The sequence below is a fragment of the Ranitomeya imitator genome, chromosome 7, assembly GCF_032444005.1.
Source record: "Ranitomeya imitator isolate aRanImi1 chromosome 7, aRanImi1.pri, whole genome shotgun sequence".
In the NCBI taxonomy this organism is placed as follows: Eukaryota; Metazoa; Chordata; class Amphibia; order Anura; family Dendrobatidae; genus Ranitomeya; species Ranitomeya imitator.
The window spans coordinates 100,607,151-100,632,249 of NC_091288.1; the positions used below are offsets into that span (position 1 = coordinate 100,607,151).

At 43.3% G+C, this 25,099-nt stretch overlaps 1 protein-coding gene across 5 annotated transcripts in view; it reads left to right on the top strand.

Moving 5' to 3' along the window:
- FASTKD2 (FAST kinase domains 2) overlaps positions 1–25,099 on the top strand; it is a 53,779-nt gene that overhangs the window by 11,354 nt on the left and 17,326 nt on the right. For 2 of the 5 annotated variants that reach the window (XM_069733690.1, XM_069733691.1), the window contains exons 6-10: positions 67–206; positions 389–561; positions 3,698–3,846; positions 18,525–18,740; positions 23,599–23,671. In XM_069733690.1, the coding sequence (XP_069589791.1) occupies positions 67–206; positions 389–561; positions 3,698–3,846; positions 18,525–18,740; positions 23,599–23,671 (751 nt within the window). Of the gene's footprint in view, positions 1–66; positions 207–388; positions 562–3,691; positions 3,847–18,524; positions 18,741–22,717; positions 22,798–23,598; positions 23,672–25,099 lie in introns of those variants that run through there. The other 3 variants (XR_011314665.1, XM_069733689.1, XM_069733692.1) reach the window with 3 other exon arrangements.

Sequence of the window (25,099 nt, forward strand, 5' to 3'; positions counted from 1 at the left end):
CTTACATAGGGGAGTAGTTTTCCACCTCTTCACCTACTATAGAAAACCGTTTCCCCCCTTTTTTAGGTTGCTTAGAAGAGCTTTCCTGCAAAAGAATCGTGTCCCTGAGCGGATACTGCTCTAAACTCTCATATTTCAATGAAAAGCTGTTGTCCGCGATTGGAGATAACATAATGAGCAGCATTTATATGTGGAATATATGGCAGGTAAGCGTCCATCAGCGGGATCTTCTGTAAGACGCCGTGTGTGCGCCCCTCTGAATGGTACCATTACAGTTATTCTCACCATAAGTATCTGTCACAAATTCAGTTTGTGCACCTGGAAAAGAAAAGACTGGTGAAGTTCCTTACTGAGAAGTAATCCTTCATATCTCCACGTCTTGTCACAGATCTCCATCGTTCTCAGGAACATGGCCTTCCTCCGTTTCCGATATGTCCCATTACTGGATAACTTTGCTGATAAAATCATCCAGGAGTCAAAACCACTGAGAATAAACCATCTAGTAACAGCCAGCAGAGTGTTCTCCAACTTAAACCACCTCCCCGAGGGAAAGAAAGAGCAGTAAGTATGATGGTCATCTCCTGATGTCACTCATAGTGGCCTGGTCCCCATCTACGCCATTCTGGAGTCTGCAGGAGCGGAGACCATGTACACATGGTTCACTCCAAACACCACGTTTTTCAATTTATTGTATGTACTCAGGCTTCAGATTGGCGCCTTTATCGTTTAAATTAAAAATTGTGGAGCCAAATAACGTTATCTTAATTAAATGTTTGCAAATGTTTTAGACAAGGTACCATATTTTTTAGATTATAAGACGTACTTTTTTCCCCAAAATTTTATAATGTGGATATACCTTACCAGCCGCAGTGGAGCAGGGTTCCAGGGTCGCTGCTGGAGGCAAGAGTGAAGAGTTTCTGCAGGCCGCAGGCTGGGATGAGGGGGCGTTTGGATGTGCGCTGCTTTGGTTGTTCGGTGGTGCGAGGGTTGTACCGACATTTTGTGAAAGCCCAGAGCCCCTGCACTTACATGGTTTACTATGCGGTGGACTCCGGGAAAATGGCTGCTGGGGGCGGCGCATGCACAGATGGAGATCTCGGCACCAAGATCTCAGGAGATGAGATTTCAGCGCCAAGATCTCCATCTGCGCATGCGCCCCCCCCCCCCCCCAGCAGCCATTTTCCCAGAGTCCACCGCATAGTAAACCATGTAGGTGCAGGAGCTCTGGGTTTTCACAAAATGTCGGTACAGCCCTCACACCACCGAACAACCAAAGCGGCGCACATCCAAACGCCCCCTCATCCCAGCCTGCGGCTTGCAGCAACGCTCCACTCTTGCCTCCAGCAGCGACCCTGGGACCCCGCTTCACCGCAGCCACCACCCTTGGGAAGCAATAAGACGCATGGACTGTAAGACGCACCACCATTTTATTAAAAAAAGTTTTTTATTCTTGTTTTTCTCCTCAAAATTTGGGGAGCGTCTTATAATACGGTGCTTATTATAATCCGCCAAATCCAGTATATAATGCTGAACACTAGCTGAGTGGTCTGTCTGTATGTTTAGCGTGGAAAAAGAAAGTGGCATTTATTCACCCCCATCCAGATTCTGAATTTTCTGCTCGGACTACCCCATGGGGTTTGTTGAGAACTTTAAAGATCAAAAAAGACCAATATGTCCATCATTGGGAAATGAAATAAAAAAGATGTTCATCATGGAGGCATGAAATCGTTCTGTACCTATGACATAGAGATTGAGTCGTTGCCCGGCGTGGTGCATACTCTGTCAAGATTCACCAGTATTGCTGATGTGAATGGGACGTCACATGAATGGATGGATGTGATTTGCATGCATGTGGTCATATGCCGACTAGACGTTCTCATTTTCTCTTTATTCACTTGTGTTGAAAGAAGCCGGAAAATCTAGTTGGCATGTGGCTGCATGTATCCAAATCTCCCACTTGCCCGCTCTTGCCAACAGAGCTGGTGAATTCTGATGTGCACCACACGCTGTCAGGATTCAGAAGTGTGCAGTTACAGTATATCGGGTTTTTTCAGACTCTTATCAGACATCTGGAATCACTTTAGTAAATGTATGCCCAGTGCTGATATAGGAAGGTTACTATTAAACCGAGAGGCCTTCTGGATGTGGACCTCGGCGCTCGTATTTCTTTAGGCTTAAATGTACATCATCATGCATAATTACTGAACATGAAATGTGTCTTACGTATTATTTCTGTCTTTTCTACGTCTTTCTTATTATTTTTTGTGTACAATGGTTTTAGTGATATCAGGAGGTGAATTATTACTCGTTAACAAATGAAGTTTCCATGACTTCCTATGTTCCAGTGTACGGTGTGAGTACAAGTGCCTAATGCTCAAGAATGGACGTCCTCTTATGTGATGCACTGTGAATTTTTTTTTAGTGAAGCAGTAATAGCAGACATTTTTCAGTAATATTAATTCTGTGGAATCTCAATGGTGGGGCTAGCCACAAATGATTATAATTCTAAATTTGTCACCATTTTCAAATTTTAGGTCCCATGTGCCATTATTTTGGTCACCTGGTTGCCTAGGGAAAAAAAACTGTACACAAATGGTGACATTTCAGTAATTTTACTTGGGTTATAGAAAATAAAGGCAGTTACAAAGAAATAATGCGCCTGTTCAGCTACGCCACAAAGGGGCTTGAAAACAAGGTAGAAATGTTTAGTTGTTGAGAAAATTATCATTTGGTGGATAATCTTATTTCAATGACTAATGGAAGAATTCACAACTGATTTTAAAATGATTGTCCATTACTAGGAACAGCCCCTTCCTGATGTTTGGCCCTTATAAAATAATAAAACCTATACCCACTTCCTGTGTCTGCACCGTTTCCGATCTCACTGGGTCTCTTGTGCAGTATTGTGACTCTGGCACCCAATCAGCGATGGCGTCACTGTCCCCGCCTTCGGACAAAGGCGGACTGAAGTTGCTGACGGCTTGGTCTCTTAGCTGAATTGGATTTTTGTAATCTCATCCTCTGTATAGACCTAGCTTTGACTACTGTTGTCAGTGATAAGTTCAGCTGCCTGGCTAGGAGTGTGGAGGAGCATGGTGTTAGGAGCTTGGAGTTTTATCTACTTAGATTGTTGTCTGCTGATTTGGTTGCATGTTAAACCTGTTTCCCTCCTTTGTTGTTGCTACCCTTTTTCCTACTCAGTGTTTCCTCTGTGGTTGTGTGAGCTTTTGGGGTGTTTTCTATTTGTTACCTTGTCTGTAATCCCTGTCTATTTGTTGTTTTGCTATTTTTGTGCAGTCCTATTTCCGGGGGGGGGGGGGGGGGGGGGGGCACTGATGGGGTTTACTCAGGAGACAGGGATACGCTGGCGGCTCAGGCCTCCTAACCATTATAGGTACCCCTGAGATAAGGGCAAGTCAGGGCCCCTTTATAGAGTCAGGGATAGGTGCGGGTCCCAGTACACCGTCCTGCCTCTATATCGCCGTTTACAGCGTGACACCAGCGTTGATTGATCACAACACCGTACGAAAGCATCGGGGAGAGGCAGTGTTGACACGACGGGAACAGCGCCGGCACGGGAGCTTAGTATAAGCTTTATTATTATTTTATTGGAGCCAAGCGTTGGGGTATAACAAGATGATGTCCAAGAACTGGTCAACTTCTATAAACTCCTATGCCTTTATTCTCTCTGGTACAGGTTCCTGGAGACCTTGAACACTGCACTGGATGTACATATGAATAGTATGAGGAATAAAGAACTTCTTAAAACTGTTTACAACTTCTGCTTACTTGGACTAGTTCTTCCATTTGCTATCAACAAACTTCTAGAAGACAAAAGTTTGATAAGTGAGTAGGGGAACTACCTTACATTTTCTGCACTGCATTTAGCCTCTTTACTAGGGTACGGTTGCAATAAAAAGTATATATGCAAGTTGTCTCTTCAGAGAGGAAGAGGACTAGGACTCTAGTGTCACCTACTGGAAGCAGCAATCCTAAAAGTCCATATTGACCCTACAATGAGCCTGGCCACATGACTTGTGGTAACAGCCAAACCAGAATCTCAAATTGCAGACACGTGTTTCTGAATGCTTTCCTTCCTCAGTGCAAAGCATGAGATCTGATTTGGCTGTATGAGAGGCCTCTGTCTGGGGTCTAAAGGCCTTCCAATGCTCTGGGAAATTGACTATGCAAATAGCGTCTTCAAAGAAGACTAAACACATTTCTGCAAACTTGAGTTTCTGGTCTGGCATTTAGTCATATGGCAAAGTTCATTAAAAAGTCGATATTGACTTTTTGGATTGCTACTTCCAATAGGTGGCACTACGGTTCTAGTCCTCTTTCTCTCTTACAGTCCATTTTTGTGCTTGGTGTCCTCTCTCTGAAAGCATATCAGGATTTAGTACTTTTTTATTATCATTTAGGTTTTCTGTGCACATGTCAAAAGTGTGTAAAGCTTCCTCATTACCTGAGGTACAATATGGCCAAAAACAATTACAACAGATAGCTTAATTGAAGATACCCCAAAAATATAGTATCCCAGCCTGAAAACTACTATAAACAAATTATTTTTCATTCCTTGCAATTTCAGTGTGATTTACCAGGATACATAGGACACATGTTTGATATTCGCTGAGCGTTTGGCATTTGCCTTGTGTAGCTCAGCGTGCTGCAGCGTCCCTTGCCTGTCGTGCTGCAGCGTCCCTTGCCTGTCGTGCAGCAGCGTCCCTTGCCTGTCGTGCAGCAGCGTCTCTTGCCTGTCGTGCAGCAGCGTCCCTTGCCTGGCATGTACTGGAACTCTAGTGAATTTGTCTTTGCCATGGCTTTCACAAAGTTTTTAATCAATCTCAACTTTATACAGTCATGGCCAAAAGTATTGACACCCCTGCAATTCTGTCAGATAATAGTCAGTTTCTTCCTGAAAATGATTGCAAACACAAATTATTTGGTATTATTATCTTCATTTAATTTGTCTTAAATGAAAAAACACAAAAAGAATTGTCCTAAAGCCAAATTGGATATAATTCCACACCAAACATAAAAAAGAGGGTGGACAAATGTATTGGCACTGTTTGAAAAATCATGTGATGCTTCTCTAATTTGTGTAATTAACAGCACCTGTAACTTACCTGTGGCACCTAACAGGTGTTGGCAATAACTAAATCACACTTGCAGCCAGTTGACATGGATTAAAGTTGACTCAACCTCTGTCCTGTGTCCTTGTGTACCACATTGAGCATGGAGAAAAGAAAGAAGACCAAAGAACTGTCTGAGGACTTGAGAAACTATTGTGAGGAAGCATGAGCAATCTCAAGGTTACGAGTCCATCTCCAAAGACCTGAATGTGCCTGTGTCTAACGTGCGCAGTGTCATCAAGAAGATAAAAGCACATGGCACTGTGGCTAACCTCCCTAGATGTGGACGGAAAAGAAAACTTGACAAGAGATTTCAACGCAAGATTGTGCGGATGTTGGATAAAGAACCTCAACTAACATCCAAACAAGTTCAAGCTGCCCTGCAGTCCGAGGGTACAACAGTGTCAACCCGTACTATCCGTCGGCGTCTGAATGAAAAGGGACTGTATGGTTGGAGACCCAGGAAGACCCCACTTCTTACCCCGAGACATAAAAAAACCAGGCTGGAGTTTGCCAAAACTTACCTGAAAAAGCCTAAAACGTTTTGGAAGAATGTTCTCTGGTCAGATGAGACAAAAGTAGAGCTTTTTGGGCAAAGGCATCAACATAGAGTTTACAGGAGAAAAAAAAGAGGCATTCAAAGAAAAGAACACGGTCCCTACAGTCAAACATGGCGGAGGTTCCCTGATGTTTTGGGGTTGCTTTGCTGCCTCTGGCACTGGACTGCTTGACCGTGTGCATGGCATTATGAAGTCTGAAGACAACCAACAAATTTTGCAGCATAATGTAGGGCCCAGTGTGAGAAAGCTGGGTCTCCCTCAGAGGTCATGGGTCTTCCAGCAGGACAATGACCCAAAAAACACTTCAAAAAGCACTAGAAAATGGTTTGAGAGAAAGCACTGGAGACTTCTAAGGTGGCCAGCAATGAGTCCAGACCTGAATCCCATAGAACACCTGGGAGAGATCTAAAAATGGCAGTTTGGAGAAGGCAGCCTTCAAATATCAGGGCCCTGGAGCAGTTTTGCCAAAGAAGAATGGTCTAAAATTCCAGCAGGGCATTGTAAGAAACTCATTGGTGGTTACCGGAAGTGGTTGGTCGCAGTTATTTTGGCTAAAGGTTGTGCAACCAAGTATTAGGCTGATGGTGCCAATACTTTTGTCTGGCCCATTTTTGGAGTTTTGTGTGAAATGATCAATGTTTTGCTTTTTGCTTCATTCTCTTTTGTGTTTTTTCATTTAAGGCAAATTAAATGAAGCTAATAATACCAAAGAATTCGTGTTTGCAATCATTTTCAGGAAGAAAATGAGTATTATCTGACAGAATTGCAGGGGTGTCAATACTTTTGGCCACGACTGTATGTAGTGGAGGAAGAAATATTTTTGTTGGAGCAACTAAAGGATGATGCTGAACATTGTCTCTACCTGGAGCATAGATGCTTCTCTGTCTCCAATCATGACGAATATAATGCTCTATGTATTTCTACTGTCCCATAAACAGAAGAAGCAACAATATTTTGTGAAACCTTCCCATTCTCATTAGCAGACCAATCACTTTCAAATCTCCAGATATTCCATTGATGATGCTTATATTGTATAACATCCAAAACAACTGGCAGATTTTCATAACTTTCCTTTAGATGACATGAGTGAGCAATAGGGATTGATGGTTTCATATTTCCATTGTGAAGCAACACTGCTTTCAAACGTCTCTGAGATGAGTCAATAAACAATCGCCAATCTGCAACAAAATTCTCTTGATTCAGTTCTTCAAAGAGACCATTCACATTGTTACAGTACACCATTGGTCCATCAACTGTGAAAAATTGTGTTAAATTGTTACTTCTGTTTCGGTAATAACACACCTTGACATCATCAAGGGTCAGCCTATTCCTTAAGGTACCTTCACACTCAGCAACTTTACAACGAGAACAACAACGATCCGTGACGTTGCAGCGTCCTGGATAGCGATCTCGTTGTGTTTGACACGCACCAGCGATCTGGATCCTGCTGTGATATCGCTGGTCGGAGCAGAAAGGCCAGAACTTTATTTGGTCCTCAGATTGGCGTGTATCATCGTGTTTGACAGCAAAAGCAAGGATGCATGCAATGATTTACATGGAGCTAACGACCTGTGACGACCTGTGAGAACGATAAGTGAGTAACCCTTACGTCACTGGATCGCTCCTGCATCGTTCTGGAGCTGCTGTGTTTGACATCTCTACAGCAACCTAAACAGCGACGCTCCAGCGATCGGCTCGTTGTCTATATCGCTGCAGCGTCGCTGAGTGTGACGGTACCTTTACAGATGAGCAGATGAGCATTTGCAGACAGGCAGTTTCTCAGTGTGATATTGGCTGCTTTCAGGTTCTCTCTCTGTGGAGACCTTCACCCAGTTACATCTCAGTGACTGAGCTGTATTCTTCCCTCTGAGGCGACTTTCCCTCCCAGAAATGCAGTGAAAATCCTCTCACAATGGTGGCTGTCCGCTGCCTTCCCTTCTATCTCCTTGTGGCAGTGCTCAGATCCCTGTAGAGTCCTGTCTCCTGTCAGTCTCACATACTAGTCCTTGCTGCCATCACCATCCTTTTCTGACGGACTCAAACCTTACGGCCTCATAACATTTAGCTCCTCCCCATAACATGTGACTTTCCGAGAAGCAGTTATTGGTTGACTGCACTATCAATACTCCTTCCGATAAAACTCACTAAAACCTTTACTCATGTTGTCCCTGTAAGAAAATTCACAATTAAGTAAGACAAGCAAAGAAATGGGAATAACATAGGAAAAACCACATACATTGAAAATGTAGAATAATGTAATAACAAAAATACTTCTATCTCAGAAACTTTATGTGCTAGAGCAAAACTAAGCATATTTTTGAATCGGCACATCAAACTCCATCAAACAGACATATTACCTTTGCTGATGATTTTTTTTGTGTTAACTAGATCGCGGCGTGGCATAGAGGCGATCAGCCTGTGGCACTGCTGAGGTGTTATGGAAGCCCAGGTTGCTTTGATAGCAGCCTTCAGCTCGTCTTCATTGTTGGGTCTGGTGTCTCATCTTCCTCTTGACAATACCCCATAGATTCTTTATGAGGTTAAAGTCAGGTGAGTTTGCTGGCCAATCAAGCACAGTGATACTGTTTTTTGTAAACCAGGTATTAGTACCTTTTGGCAGTGTGGACAGGGGCCAAGTCCTGCTGGAGAATGAAATTTCATTTTCCAAAAAGCTTGTCGGCAGAGGGAAGCATGGAGTGCTCTAAAATTTCCTGGTAGACGGCTGCGCTGACTTTGGTCTTGATGAAACACATTGGACCTACACCAGCAGGTGACATGGCTCCTCAAATCATCACTGATTGTGGAAACTTCACACTAGACCTCAAGCAACTTAGATTGTGGCCTCTCCACTCTTCCTCCAGACTCTGGGCCTTAATTTCCAAACTAAATGCAAAATTTACTTTAATCTGAAAACAACACCTTGGACCACCGAGCAACAGTCCAGTTCTTTTCTCCTTGGCCCCGGTAAGATGATTCTGGCATTGTCTATTGGTCATGAGTGGCTTGACACAAGGAATGCGACACTTGTAGCCCATGTTCCGGGTATGTCTGTATGGTGGCTCTTGAAGCACTGACTCCAGCAGCAGTCCACTCCTTGTGAATCTCCCCAAAATTTTTGAATAGCCATTTTTTAACCCCTTCCCGACCTTTGACGCACCGTATGCGTCATGAAAACCTGTGCCAATCCGACCTGTGACGCAGCATATGCGTCATGGCCAGATTGGGCTCCTGCAGGCCGGGTGAAAGGGTTAACTGTAATTTCACCCGGCCTGCAGGGACAGGGGGAGTTGTACTTTAGCCCAGGGGGGGTGGCTTCACCCCCCGTGGCTACGATCGCTCTGATTGGCTGTTGAAAGTGACGTTTCACTTTCAATCAGAGCGATAGTAATATTTTAGCAATGAAAATTGGTGAAATATTACGATCCAGCCATGGCCGATGCTGAAATAGCATCAGCCATGGCTGGAGATTGTGATCTGACCACCCCGTTAGGGTTAGGGTTTGGGTTGCGGCTAGAATTAGGGTTAGAACTAGGCTTAGGGTTAGAATTAGGCTTTGTGCTGCGGATCTGCAGCAGATTTGGCTGCTGATCCGCAGCGGATTGGCCACTGCGGATTCGTAGCAGTTTTCCATCAGGTTTACAGTACCATGTAAACCTATGGAAAATCAAATCCGCTGTGCCCATGGTGCGGAAAATACCGCGCGGAAACGCTGTGTTGTATTTTCCGCAGCATGTCAATTCTTTGTGCTGATTTCTCAGCGTTTTACACAGGTGAAATCCGCACAAAAAACACTGGAAATCCGCGGTAAATCCGCAGGTAAAATGCAGTGCCTTTTACCTGCGGATTTTTCAAAAATGGTGCGGAAAAATCTCACACGAATCCGCAACGTGGGCACGTAGCCTTAGGGTTAGGGTTGGAATTAGGGCTAGGGTTGGAAATAGGGTTAAGATTAGGCTGGGGTTAGGGGTGTGTTGGGGTTAGGGTTGGGATTAGGGTTAGGGTTGGGATTAGGGTTAGGGGTGTGTTGGGGTTAGGGTTGTGGTTAGGGGTGTGTTGGGGTTAGGGTTGTGATTAGTGTTATGGCTAGAGTTGGGATTAGGGTTAGGGGTGTGTTGGGGTTTAGTGTTGGAGTTAGAATTGAGGGGTTTCCACTGTTACGGCACATCAGGGGTCTCCAAACGCAACATGGCGCCACCATTGATTCCAGTCAATCTTGCATTCAAAAAGTCAAATGGTGCTCCCTCCCTTCCGAGCCCCGACGTGCGCTCAAACAGTGGTTTACCCCCACATATGGGGTACCAGCATACTCAGGACAAACTGGGCAACAATTATTGGGGTCCAATTTCTCCTGTTACCCTTGTGAAAATAAAAAATTGCTTGCTAAAACATTTTTGAGGAAAGAAAAATGATTTTTTATTTTCACGGCTCTGCGTTGTAAACGTCTGTGAAGCACTTGGGGGTTCAAAGTGCTCACCACATATCTAGATAAGTTCCTTGGGGGGTCTAGTTTCCAAAGAGGGGTCACTTGTGGGGGGTTTCTACTGTTTAGGCACATCAGGGGCTCTGCAAACGCAACGTGACGCCCGCAGACCATTCCATCAAGTCTGCATTTCAAAAGTCACTACTTCCCTTCCGAGCCCCGACGTGTGCCCAAAGAGTTGTTCACCCCCACATATTGGGTATCAGTGTACTCAGGACAAACTGGACAACAACTTTTCGGGTCCAATTTCTCCTGTTACTCTTGAAAAAATAAAAAATTGTGGGCTAAAAAATAATTTTTGAGGAAAGAAAAGTGATATTTTATTTTCACGACTCTGCGTTATAAACTTCTGTGAAGCACTTGAGGGTTTAAAGTGGTCACCACACATCTAGATTAGTTCCTTTGGAGGTCTAGTTTCCAAAATGGGGTCACATGTGGGGAAGCTCCAATGTTTAGGCACACAGGGGCTCTCCAAACGCGACATGGTGTCAGCTAACGATTGGAGCTAATTTTTCATTCAAAAAGTCAAATGGCGCTCCTTCCCTTCTGAGCCCTACCGTGTGCCCAAACAGTGGTTTACCCCCACATGTGAGGTATCGGTGTACTCAGGAGAAATTGCCAAACACATTTTAGGATCCATTTTATCCTGTTACCCATGTGAAAATGAAAAAATTGAGGCTAAATAAATTTTTTGTGAAAAAGTACTTTTTCATTTTTACGGATCAATTTGTGAAGCACCTGGGGGTTCAACGTGCTCACTAGGCATCTAGATAAGCTCCTTGGGGGGTCTAGTTTCCAAAATGGGGTCACTTGTGGGGGAGCTCCAATGTTTAGGCACACAGGGGCTCTCCAAACGCGACATGGTGTCCGCTAAAGATTGGAGCCAATTTTTCATTGAAAAGGTCAAATGTCGCTCCTTCCCTTCCGAACCCTGTTGTGCGCCCAAACAGTGGTTCCCCCCCACATATGGGGTATCGGTGTACTCAGGACAAATTGTACAATAACTTTTGGTGTCCAGTTTCTCTTTTTACCCTTGGGAAAATAAAAAAAAATTGTTGCTAAAACATCATTTTTGTGACTAAAAAGTTAAATGTTCATTTTTTCCTTCCATGTTGCTTCTGCTGCTGTGAAGCACCTGAAGGGTTAATAAACTGCTTGAATGTGATTTTGAGTACCTTGAGGGGTGCAGTTTTTAGAATGGTGTCACTTTTGGGTATTTTCAGCCATATAGACCCCTCAAACTGACTTCAAATGTGAGGTGGTCCCTAAAAAAAAATGGTTTTGTAAATTTTGCTGTAAAAATGAGAAATCGCTGGTCAAATTTTAACCTTTATAACTTCCTAGCAAAAAAGAATTTTGGTTCCAAAATTGTGCTGATGTAAAGTAGACATGTGGGTAATGTTATTTATTAACTATTTTGTGTGACACACCTCTCTCGTTTAACAGAATAAAAATTCAAAGTTTGAAAATTGCAAACTTTTCAAAATTTTTGCCAAATTTCCATTTTTTTCACAAATAAACGCACAAATTATCGACCTAAATTTACCACTAACATGAAGCCCAATATGTCACGAAAAAAAAAATCTCAGAACCGCTAGGATTCGTTGAAGCGTTCCTGAGTTCCTCATAAAGGGACACTGGTCAGAATTGCAAAAAACGGCCAGGTCTTTAAGGTCAAAATAGGCTGGGTCATGAAGGGGTTAACAATCCTTTCAAGTCTGCGGTTATCCCGGTTGCTTGTGCACCTTTTTCTACCACACTTTTTCCTTCCGCTTAACTTTCCATTAATATGCTTGGATACAGCACTCCGTGAGCTGCCCGCTTCTTTAGCAATTACTTTTTGTGGCTTATCCTCCTTGTGGAGTGTGTCAGTGACTGCCTTCTGGACATCTGTCAAGTCAGCAGTCTTCCCCATGATTGTGGAGCCAACTGAATTAGACCAAGGGACCTTTTTAAACACTTATGAAGCCTTTGCAGTTGTTTTTTATTAATTATTCTAATTTACTGACATAATGACTTTTGGGTTTTCATTGGCTGTAAATTATAATCATCAACATTAACAGAAATAAACACTTGAAATAGATCACTCTGTTTGTAATGTCTCTATATAATACGAGTTTCACTTTTTATATTGAAGAACGGAAATATGTTTTTGATGGTATTCCAATTTATTGAGAAGCACTTGTAGATTAGTGTGAGCCACGATTAGGGAACAGCTATCTCTGGGATTGGGAAACATGCGAAGTCTGCATTCTCCCACATCACAGGAAGCTGCCTCTGGACTATAAGATGCGCACACTTTTAACCAAGAGTTTTTCTTGCTAAAAAGTGCATCTTATGGTGTGTGTGTATAATATATATATATACTAGCTGAAGAGCCCGGCGTTGCCTGGGCATAGTAAATATCTGTGGTTAGTTATAGCACCTCACTTCTCTTATTTTCCCATCACGCCTCTCATTTTCCCAATCACATCTTTCATTTTCCCCCTCACATCTCTCATTTTCTCCCTCACACCTTTCATTTTCTCCCTCACTCCTCTCATTCCCCCCTAACACTTGTCATTTCAACCTCACATCTGTCATTTTCTGATCACTCCACTATTTTTCCTCACTCCTCTCATTTTGCACTCACACCTTTTCATTTTCACCTCACACCTCTCATTTTCACCTCATCACCTCAGTATATACATGTTTGTCATCTCCCTTATATATAGTATACATCTGTATGTCATCTCCTGTATATAGTATATACCTGTGTCATCTCCCCTGTATATAGTATATACCTGCTGTGTCATCTCCCCTATATATAGTATATACCTGTATGTCATCTCCTCCTGTATATAGTATATACGTGTGTCATCTCCCCTGTATATAGTATATATCTGAGTGTCATCTCCTCCTGCATATAGTATATACCTGCATGTCATCTTCTATATATAGCATATACCTGTATGTCATCTCCTCCTGTATATAGTATATACCTGTATGTCATCTCCTCCTGTATATATATGTACCTATATGTCATCTCCTCCTCTATATAGTATATACCTGTGTGTCATCTCTCCTGTATATAGTATATATCTGTGTGTCATCTCCCCTGTATATAGTATATACCTGTGTGTCATCTCCTCCTGTATTAGACCTCGTTCACACGTTATTTGCTCAGTATTTTTACCTCAGTATTTGTAAGCTAAATTGGCAGCCTGATAAATCCCCAGCCAACAGGAAGCCCTCCCCCTGGCAGTATATATTAGCTCACACATACACATAATAGACAGGTCATGTGACTGACAACTGCCGTATTTCCTATATGGTGCAATTGTTGTAGTTTGTCTGCTTATTAATCAGATTTTTATTTTTGAAGGATAATACCAGACTTGTGTGTGTTTTAGGGCGAGTTTCGTTTGTCAAGTTGTGTGTGTTGAGTTGCGTGTGGCGACATGCATGTAGCGACTTTTGTGAGATGAGTTTTGTGTAGCAACATGCGTGTAGCAACTTTTTGTGTGTCGAGTTGCATGTGACAGGTTAGTGTAGCAAGTTGTGTGCAGCAAGTTTTGCGCATGGCGAGTTTTGCGCGTTGCGAGTAGTATGTGTGGTGCCTTTTGAGTATGTGCAAGTTTTGTGTGAGGCAACTTTTGCATGTGTTGCAACTTTTGTGCATGTGGCAATTTTTCCGCGTGTGCAAGTTTTGCGTGTGGCGAGTTTTTCATGAGGAGAATTTTGCACTTGTGGCGAGTTTTGCAAGAGCCTAGTTTTTGCATGTGGCGAGTTCTGCGCGTGGCGAGTTTTGAGTGGCGACTTTTGTGTTTTGACTTTTATGTGGCGAGGTTGGTGTATTTGTGGTGAAATGTGTGCTGAGGGTAATATGTGTTCAAGCACGTGGTAGTGTGTGGCGCATTTTGTGTGTGTGTTCATATCCCCATGTGTGGTGAGTATCCCATGTCGAGGCCCCACCTTAGCAACTGTACGGTATATACTCTTTGGCGCCATCGCTCTCATTCTTTAAGTCCCCCTTGTTCACATCTGGCAGCTGTCAATTTGCCTCCTACACTTTTCCTTTCATTTTTTCCCATTATGTAGATAGGGGCAAAATTGTTTGGTGAATTGGAACGCGCGGGGTTAAAATTTCGCCTCACAATATAGCCTATGACGCTCTCGGGGTCCAGACGTGTGACTGTGCCAAATTTTGTGGCTGTAGCTGCGACGGTGCAGATGCCAATCCCGGACATACATACATACATACATACATACATACATACATACATACATACATACATACATACATACATACATACATACATACATACATACATACATACATACATACATACATACATACATACATACATACATACATACATACATACACACATTCAGCTTTATATAGTAGATTGGAGGCACCATATCGAGAGGGGATTTGCCCTGGGATGCTGTACCATATATCGGTTTCGGTTTTGACATTTCGACTATGATAAGCTAAGTAACCCCTTATCAACATGTATTGCTCCTGATGAACCTCATGTAACAGTGAGGGGAAACGCGTCGAGTCTACAAGGGATGCTTTTGCAAATATATAAATTGAGTCTATAAGTGATGCTTTTATAGATACATTATTAAGATATTTTGTCGGCCCAAAAGGGTTTTGTACGGATTCTTAATAACAAGGGTACCGACTGATTGTGGTCTTTTTTCTTTTGGTCCGACTGGGTGTACCACCCAGTGTTTTTGGATTATGTATTTTGGTGTCCAGTCAGTGTATCAGACTGATCTGGATGAACATTAGACCAGATATTTATATCTTTTGTATATCAAACTACATTTTGTCTGGAGTACCTGGATTATGAATGTGTGTTATATTAAGAGGATCCATACATGTATGTCTAACCCTTGGGAGTATTTAGACATGGTTTACAAGCACTACAGCACCTTATTATAAATACAATATCTTATTTCCCTAAAACATCTAATAAGGGACAGGCTAGTGGACAGTCGTCGTTGAGCGGGGGCGCCACTGTCGTACTATAATAGGGTGCCAACCTCCGCTGACAGGTAGGGGTAGAGCAGGTAGCAATATAGACTCCCCCTTTCTTTCTATCATACATACTATGGTATTTTTGTATGACTGTTTTTGTGTTCCCATCCCATCCTATTAGGGCCCAATAGGGGTAGGAGGGATAGTCGACGGTGAGCGGGGGCGCCAACTGTGCAGGATTATAGGGTGCCAACCTCCGCTGGTAGGTAGGGTGCAGGTAGTGCAGTATAGGGCTAGGCATCACCTTGGTCTTTTCTATTATATGTTGTTGTCATGGTGACTGTTTACGTTAAGTGCACTTATTTTTGATAGGTTTTAAGATTAATTAATAAAGGTATTTTTATCTAGTTTACACTGGGGATTTTTTTCTGTGAATTTATTACTGAGACGTACATTTTCAGCACCAGAATGACTAGGCAAATCTACACATTTTCTCTTAATTATAAACCCTGCCCAAGGACCCAAATCGATAGCAGCTAGGCATTGTTTGGTCTCTAAGCATAGATAAAATACCAATACAAAAGATGACATCAGTCTCGACCTTCTGTAATCGCACTATGAGGAGTTATTGTATAAATTAGGACTTCCTAGAATCAATAGGACTGAGACCAGCCCACAACCGCCCCGTGTGAGGTCATGACAGGGGAGGGTGTTGGTGGGACACAGGGTCTAATAAAAGATTATCATCAGTGTTCGTACAGAGAATTATATATCCTGTGTATGCAGGGACCCCATTTTTTTGAAGGCCAATTCGAAGCGCTCTCCTTCAGCTAAAGTGAATCGTCTCTACGATCGGTGTAGTAAGTTCTCCTGTTAATCCCTTTTATTTTATGGTAACTGTTTATGCTGTATTGTTTTGTCCCTCTTGAAAAATCTTTAGTATATTTTTCATAAACACTGCCTCCCTTTGGATTAAAGGTAACCTGTCACCCCCAAAATGGAAGGTGAGCTAAGCCCACCGGCATCAGGGGCTTATCTACAGCATTCAGTAATGCTGTAGATAAGCCCCCGATGTAACCTGAAAGATAAGAAAAAGAGGTAATGGTACCGTCACATTAAGCGACGCTGCAGCGATATAGACAACGATGCCGATCGCTGCAGCGTCGCTGTTTAGTCGTTGTGTCGTCGCTGGAGAGCAGTCACACAGACAGCTCTCCAGCGACCAACGATGCCGAAGTCCCGGGTAACCAGAGTAAACATCGGGTTACTAAGCGCAGGGCCGTGCGTAGTAACCCGATGTTTACCCTGGTTACCATTGTAAATGTAAAAAAAAAAACACTACATACTTACATTCCGGTGTCATAGTAGCCCATTTAATGAAGCTTCTTAGGTTAAAGATAATTATCCCTGTGGTGTAGTATTCCATACAATGTGATATGGTGTATCGGGGTCTTTGCACAGGTGCTGACAAAGGAAGGTTCCACACAGTAGGTTCTGGTGTGGAGCTGTCGCTATCTGTTGGTGGCACAGTGGTAGATGCTGACACTTCAGTGTCTAAGCGAGGTGTACACCATATCACATTGTATGGAATACTACACCACAGGGATAATGATCTTTAACCTAAGATGCTTCATTAACCCCTTCATGACCTTGGGATTTTCCGTTTTTCTGTGTTCGATTTTCGCTCCCCTCCTTCCCAGAGCCATAACTTTTTTATTTTTCAGTCAATATGGCCTTGTGAGGGCTTATTTTTTGCGGGACAAGTTGTACTTTTGAACTCCATCATTGGTTTTAGCATGTCTTGTACTAGAAAATGGGGAAAAAATTCCAAGTGCGGTGAAATTGCAAAAAAAGTGCAATCCCACACTGTTTTTTTGTTTGGCTTTTTTACTAGGTTCACTAAATGCTTATACTGGCCTGTCATTATGATTCTCCAGGTCATTACAAGTTCATAGACACCAAGCATGTCTAGGTTCTCTTTTATCTAAGTGGTGAAAAAAACTCCAAACTTTGCTAAAAAAAAAAAAAAAAATTGTGCCATTTTCCGATACCCGTAGCGTCTCCATTTTTCATGATCTGGAGTCGAATGAGAGCTTATTTTTTGCGTGCCGAGTTGATGGTTTTATTGATACCACGTTTGTGCAGATACGTTCTTTTGATCGCTCATTATTGCATTTTAATGCAATGTCGCGGCGACCAAAAAACGTAATTCTGGCATTTCGAATTTTTTTCTCGCTACGCCATTTAGCAATCAGGTTAATCCTTTTTTTATTGATAGATCAGACGATTCTGAACGCGGCGATACCAAATATGTGTAGGTTTAATTTTTTTTTTTTATTTTGAGTGGGGCAAAAGGGGGGTGATATAAACTTTTATATTTTTTTTTATTTTTTTCACTTTTTTTTTTTTTTACTTTTGCCATGCTTCAATAGCCTCCATGGGAGGCTAGAAGCAGGCATAGCACGATCGGCACTGCTACATGGGAGCGATCATCAGGTCGCTCCTATGTATCTGAATTCCTGCATTGCTATGAGCGCCGACCACATGGTGGCGCTCATAGCAACCCGGCATCAGCAACCATAGAGGTCTCAAGGACCTCTATGGTTACTATGCAGACGCATCGCTGACCCCCCGATCATGTGACGAGGGTCAGCGATGCGCTCATTTCCGGCCGTGCGGCCGGAAGCACCGATTAAATGCCGCTTTCAGCGTTTGACAGTGGCATTTAACTAGTTAATAGTGGCGGGTGAATCGCTATTTCACCCGCTGCTAATGTGGGCACATGTCAGCTGTTCAAAATAGCTGACATGTCCTGGCTTTGATGTGGGCTCACCGCCGGAGCCAGCATCAAAGCGGGGGTACTGACATCAGACGTACTATCCCGTCCGAGGTCAGAAAGGGGTTAAATGGGCGACTTTGTGATCAAGGCTATTAACTGGCCGAAACGTCATTTTGCCTGTTGCTTCAGCAATCACTATTAATAAATTCTCACTTGAAGCATAATTTTCAGCTCGTACATGTGCAGTGTTTTTTTAAACTATTGGGCTCACATACATTGGCCAATTTATGTGCGAAGTACCTTCCTTTTTTCATAACAATTTTTGCAGATAAATATTTTGTGTACATTATATAGCGCTTTTTTCCTATTTCCTATGGCAGTAATGCATTTTCAATGTTCTAGAACAATAATTCTTGGTAAATAATGGTGCAATCTTTATCGTTTTTCAAATTACAATCCCTGACATAAACCATCAGCCATAACAAAGGTTGACCCTGATGATAATGTTACTGTGTAGGTACAGGCCACAGCGTGTTGTGTGAATATGTACCATAGACTGAAGCAATCCTTTACCTGAACACTTTGTCCCTTTTTCCCTAAGGCACGCTGGACAACTCTGAAAAATCTTTTCTGAGCCATATGAAACAGTGTTTGTTACTGGAGTTGGGTACATGGCCATTTTCAATAGATGATATGAAGAAGATTGAGGTCAACCATAGTCATTCGGTCTTCATGTGTCACACTTTCCTGATCAGCTATTTTAAAGACCCAGCATTGTACCAAGAAAACATGCAGTTTCCCAGCAGCTACTTTATAGGTAAGGACAGTCTGATTAGTGCGTGATCTCATTAAAAGGTTTATAGAAATATTCGCAATTGTAACAAACCCATGAGCTCCAGCATGCCTGTACAGACTTCTTGTTCTGGATTAGTGTGTGTAATATTCACCTGTAAATGCTCAAAAATGCAAAAACCTCATCGCTGCCCAGCAGCCAAACTGTCCTTATCCCCTTGACGCCGTGGCCAATTTCCATGTTTTCCTTCCCTTCTTCCCAGAGCCATAACTCTTATTTTTCTGTCCACATAGACAAATGAAGACTTGTTTTTTTGCGGGACGAGTTGTACTTTTGATTTATACCATTCATTTTTTCCACATACTGTATTGGAAATTGGTAAAAAAAAAAAATCCAAGTGCCATTAAATTGTGAAAAAAAAATGCAATTCTGACTTTGTTCTTTGAGAATTGTTTTTATGGTGTACAGACCAAAAGTTTGGACACACCTTCTCATTTAAAGATTTTTCTGTATTTTGTATGAAAATTGTGCATTCACACTGAAGGCATCAAAACTATAAATTAACACATGTGGAATTATATACTTAACAAAAAAGTGTGAAACAACTGAAATTATGTCTTATATTCTAGGCATAGCTCCCCATCACTCTCCTTCTTTGTCAAATAGCCCTTACACAGCCTGGAGGTGTGTTTGGGGTCATTGTCCTGTTGAAAAATAAATGATGGTCCAACTAAACGCAAACCGGATGGAATAGCATGCCGCTGCAAGATGCTGTGGTAGCCATGCTGGTTCAGTATGCCTTCAATTTTGAATAAATCCCCAACAGTGTCACCAGCAAAGCACCCCCACACCATCACACCTCCTTCTCCATGCTTTACGGTGGGAACCAGGCATGTAGAGTCCATCCGTTCACCTTTTCTGCGTCGCAAAAAGACACGGTGGTTGGAACCATAGATCTCAAATTTGGACTCATCAGACCAAAGCACAGATTTCCACTGGTCTAATGTCCATTCCTTGTGTTCTTTAGCCCAAACAAGTCTCTTCTGCTTGTTGCCTGTCCTTAGCAGTGGTTTTCTAGCAGCTATTTTACCAAGAAGGCCTGCTGCACAAAGTCTCCTCTTAACAGTTGTTGTAGAGATGTGTCTGCTGCTAGAACTCTGTGTGGCATTGACCTGGTCTCTAATCTGAGCTGCTGTTAACCTGCGATTTCTGAGGCTGGTGACTCGGATAAACTTATCCTCAGAAGCAGAGGTGACTCTTGGTCTTCCCTTCCTGGGGCTTTCCTCATGTAAGCCAGTTTCTTCGTAGCGCTTGATGGTTTTTGCCACTGCACTTGGGGACACAAAAAGGGGTCAAAAACTGAACTCGGAAATTATAGGCCAGTAAGCTTAACCTCTACTGTGGGTAAAATCCTAGAGGGCATTCTAAGAGATGCTATGCTGGAGTATCTGAACAGGAATAACCTCATGACCCAGTATCAGCACGGGTTTACTAGGGACCGTTCCTGTCAGACTAATCTGATCAATTTCTATGAAGAGGTAGGTTCTGGACTGGACCAAGGGAACCCAGTGGACGTAGTGTATATGGACTTTTCAAAAGCTTTTGATACGGTGCCACACAAAAGGTTGAAACATAAAATGAGAATAATGGGGATAGGGGAAAATATGTGTAAGTGGGTTAAGCGCTGGCTCAGGGATAGAAAATGAAGGGTGGTTATTAATGGAGCACACTCGGACTGGGTCACGGTTAGCAGTGGGGTACCACAGGGGTCAGTGTTGGGCCCTCTTCTTTTTAACGTATTTATTAATGACCTTGTAGGGGGCATACAGAGTAGAACTTCAATATTTGCAGAAGACACAAAACTCTGCAGGGTAATCAATACGGAGGAGGACAATTTTATATTACAGGATGATTTATGTAAATTAGAAGCTTGGGCTGATAAATGGCAAATGAGCTTTAATGGGGATAAATGCACTAGGGTAGAAGTAATCAGATGTATAACTGTGTGCTTAATTCTTAAACTCTGGGCAAAACCGTCAATGAAAAGGACCTGGAAGTATGGGTGGCTGACAAACTCACATTTAGTGGCCAGTGTCAGGCAGCTGCTACAAAGGCAAATAAAATAATGGGATGCATTAAAAGAGGCATAGATGCACATGAGGAGAACATAATTTTACCTCTATACAAGTCACTAGTGTGACCACACTTAGAATACTGTGCACAGTTCTGGTTTCCAGTGTATAAGAAAGACATAGCTGAACTGGAGCGGGTGCAGAGAAGAGCGACCAAGGTTATTAGAGGACTGGGGGGTCTGCAGTACCAAGATAGGTTATTACACTTGGGGGTATTTAGTTTGGAAAAATTAAGACTAAGGGGTGATCTTATTTTAATGTATAAATATATGAGGGGACAGTACAAAGACCTTTCTGATGATCTTTTTAATCATAGACCTGAGACCGGGACAAGGGGGCATCCTCTACGTCTGGAGGAAAGAAGGTTTAAGAATAATAACAGACGCAGATTCTTTACTGTAAGAGCAGTGACACCAGTGGGGACTGGATGCCTTTCTTGAAAAGTATAATGTTACAGGGTATATATACTAGATTCCCTGATAGGGTGTTGATCCAGGGAACTAGTCTGATTGCCGTATGTGGAGTCGGGAAGGAATTTTTTTCCCCAATGTGGAGCTTACTCTTTACCACATGGTTTTTTTTTGCCTTTCTCTCGATCAACATGTTAGGGCATGTTAGGTTAGGCTATGGGTTGAACTAGATGGACTTAGTCTTCCTTCAACCGGCTACAAACCCACAGTGACCCAGTACTCTTGTGCCCGCTGTAAGAGAAAGTGGGCTTCAGTCCAGCCGTCGCCTTTCTGTCTGGACTGCAGGACAGACAGAAAGGCGACGGCTGGACTGTCTGTCCTGCAGTCCTTCCATCATGTCCGTCCCTCAGGAAGCTCCTATTGCTTGGGATGAGTGCACTCCCCCAGAGTGGGCTGTTGCTATGTCTGTCAGTCTCAGACCTGACAAAAGTGTCCCAGTCCCTGGTACAGGTCCTGGAACGCTTGTTGCTTCTATCTTCTGCCACCAGTGCCACGAAGTCCTCCCATGGCGATTCGCTCGCACCCGACCACTACCCGCACAGGGTCAGATTGGAGAAAGGATCCAGAAAGAGGACTCTGTCTTTTTGCTCATCCAGCTCTCCGGACCTCGCGGCACCATCTAGAATACCCCTCTCCACCCGTTCGCCCTCCTCTGAGGCGGACGTCGGGTCTGATGTACTTTCGCACTCAGAGTCTGATTCATACAGATCAGACCTCTGGCACGCAGGACATGGTAGATAGCCTTATTTCGGCTATTATTCAAACCCTTGAACTTAAGGAGGAGGATTCCACCTCCCAGGAGGGCTCAGTTTCATTGAAACGGCCCTCTAGAGTTTTTCTCAACCACAAAGAGTTTGAGAAGACTCCAAGACCCTCCGGATCTTTTATCGCAGGGGCCCCTCTTCCACCCGAATTCTCGGTCTCTGAATTTCGGCTTTGCAGGTTTGCAAAGCTGCAACCTGGTCGTCCCTTCACACCTTCGTAAGGTCCTACAAGGTGCATACTCGGGCTTCTGCGGATGCAGGCCTGGGTAGGAAGATACTGCAGGTGGCGGTTTCTCACCGGCCGACCTAAGTCTTCTTTTCTCGAACTATTTTTTTCCCACCCTTGGGACAGCTTTTGGAAGTTCCATGGTTACCTGTGTCCGCCAATGAAGCGAGAAAGAAACAGGGTTTTTTGGTTCTTACCGTAAAATCTCTTTCTTGGAGCCTTCATTTGGGGACTCAGCACCCTCCCTTTATTTTGTACCGTGTTGGCCAACGTGCCGTTGTTTTGTTTTGGTACATAGGTTGAGTCCCTTATTCTTACTCCTACGACTGCTTTAGCACCAAAATGTGTTGCATTGTGCCTGTCGGAGGGTGTATACTGCCGAGGAGTTAACGTTTCCTTATTTGCATAGTTTCAGCCTCCTAGCGACAGCAACATACACCCATGGTTACCTGTGTCCCCCAATGAAGGCTCCAAGAAAGAGATTTTACGGTAAGAACCAAAAATCCCTCTTTATACCTCATGGTAATTTTCAGGTTTCAGTCATGTGTTTGGCATCGGTTCAGTCTGTATTGTGAGCGGTGGCCGTAACCGCACCCCCGGCAGTGACTGACAGCAGGACATCATTAAAGTTGACTGTCAGTGAATGTAGAGGGTGTGGTTTCACCCTCCGCTGTCTATACACAGAGCGGTGACTGACCCTACGCCTCCACTGCCCCTGTGACTGAAACCCGAACACTAACAGGAGAAATAAAGATAAGTTTTGGTATTTCATCTGAAAGCAGCCTGATGTATGGGCTGAGAGCCTGATTACAGGGATGTTTTGAATGCTGTAGTTTCAATAGAATCAGTGTTTTATCAGCAGGAGATTATCACATCATTTCTAAGTGTTGTGTGCCAGGCAGTCCAGCTAATATAGGTAACCCTGCCTGACCACTGATTAATAGCTTGCTGGCTGTTTACAGCAGGGCTGTGGAGTCAGTAAGCCAAACCACCGACTCCTCAATTTCTCTGACTACTGACTCCCTATCACAGCTCAATATTCAGTGCACAGAACAATAACTGCGTAATCAGTGCTAAAGGGTGTCTCAGGATAATAACTCCTCACATATGTACAGGACCACTGAGACGTGGTGGCGACCAGTCCTAAGGACGGGCCTTTGAAGTCTATGTGTCAGTTCCCCAACGATATCTATTTCATGTCATTATGGTGGCCGACCCCTTTATCTTTTAGTTAATGGAGTTTTTTTTTTTTCTTGATCGCCACTAAATCTTCCAATCATTTTCTGGCAGACTTTGTGCTCACTTTGGATAGAGAACAGAACAAGCTGGTTCCAGCAGGGGATTGTTCCACGGACACAACACGGTAAGAAAGGACTGTTGATACGTCATTTGCTTTCTCCTTCCTAACTGTGCCCAAAACATCGGTAAAGTTGGATGAGTGCTACTAAATATGTAGTTGTATTAAGTACCATGGTTTTCAGACTATGAGGCACTTTATTATGCGATACATAAAAAATAAAAGGCAGAGATGCTGGGACTGCTAACACTGCCTCCAGGAAAGCGTTTAGGCAAACACTGTTGTGGATTAGCAGATATAGCGGTTAGTGATGAGTGAGCTGGGATAAGGTCGGTGTTATCCGGGTGCTAACTGAGACTCTTCGCGTGCTTGAATACTATGTTCCAGTCCCCGCACCTGCATGTCTCGTGATTGTTCGACATCTGCAACACATTCAGGAATTGCCTAACAAACGGGAAATCTCTACGTGTTGCGGCTGTTGAACAACCACGAGACATGCAGCCGCAGGTACTTGAATATTTTTTTTAACACGCCGAAGACACTGTTAGCACACGAGCATATGCGGATAACACCTTATCTGAGCAGGTCCGCTCATCACTAATAGTGGTACAAAATTGTGAGCAAAAAAAGAAAAAAAATTGGCTGCACAGTCTTAGTGCTGAAATTTAAACCAGAAAAAGCCCAAAGTGATCCCATTTTGCAACCTTCATCCCCCTTACTCCCCAATCAGTTCATCTATGGATGTACTGCACATTTTCACACCACAGGTGCCTCACAACATTTTAGAACATTTTATAGTGAAAATGAATAATTCATGTGGTTGCACACTACTGTTTAGAGTGCAGGTTCGCTGGAATGGATTGTGGACACCTCGTCATCAGTATGAGATTGTTGGGCTTCCAATAGCCCCACTTATGAGCTGAAAACGGCATCAGCAATGGAAGGCAAGTCATGGACAGGTGGGACTCACCAGCCCCATACAGTGCTTATTGGCCGCTGCCAAATATTGCAGCACATTCACTTGGACGGGAGATCACAAACAGATGGAAACATCATGTTGTCTGTCACATATGCCCCTATACGAAGCACTACATTCTTATGTTATATCAATAAAGCTCCGGTATCAAAAGATTCCAAGTTAGAATGCGGTTGATTTTCTACAAGTGCAATGCTCAGCAGCAGTCACTAGGCAATGATTGGGGCTCGTGTTCTGCCCATACATCACCTTAGCTCCAATCGCTGCCAAAGCAGTTTTCAGCTCATTGGGAGCATCAGACCACCGCCAGTCTTGGATTGATGAGCGATCCTGTAGATAGGTCATCAGTCATTAATTTCTGGACAGCCCCAGAGTTCTTCTCTCTGCAACAGTGCCATACACATCGGAATTATCTGTAGTTTGGCACACTGCAGGACTTAAACCCTATTCACACATCAGTTTTTTGCCATCAGTCATAATCCGTTGACTCAACGGATCCGTCGCAGATTGTGAAAAAC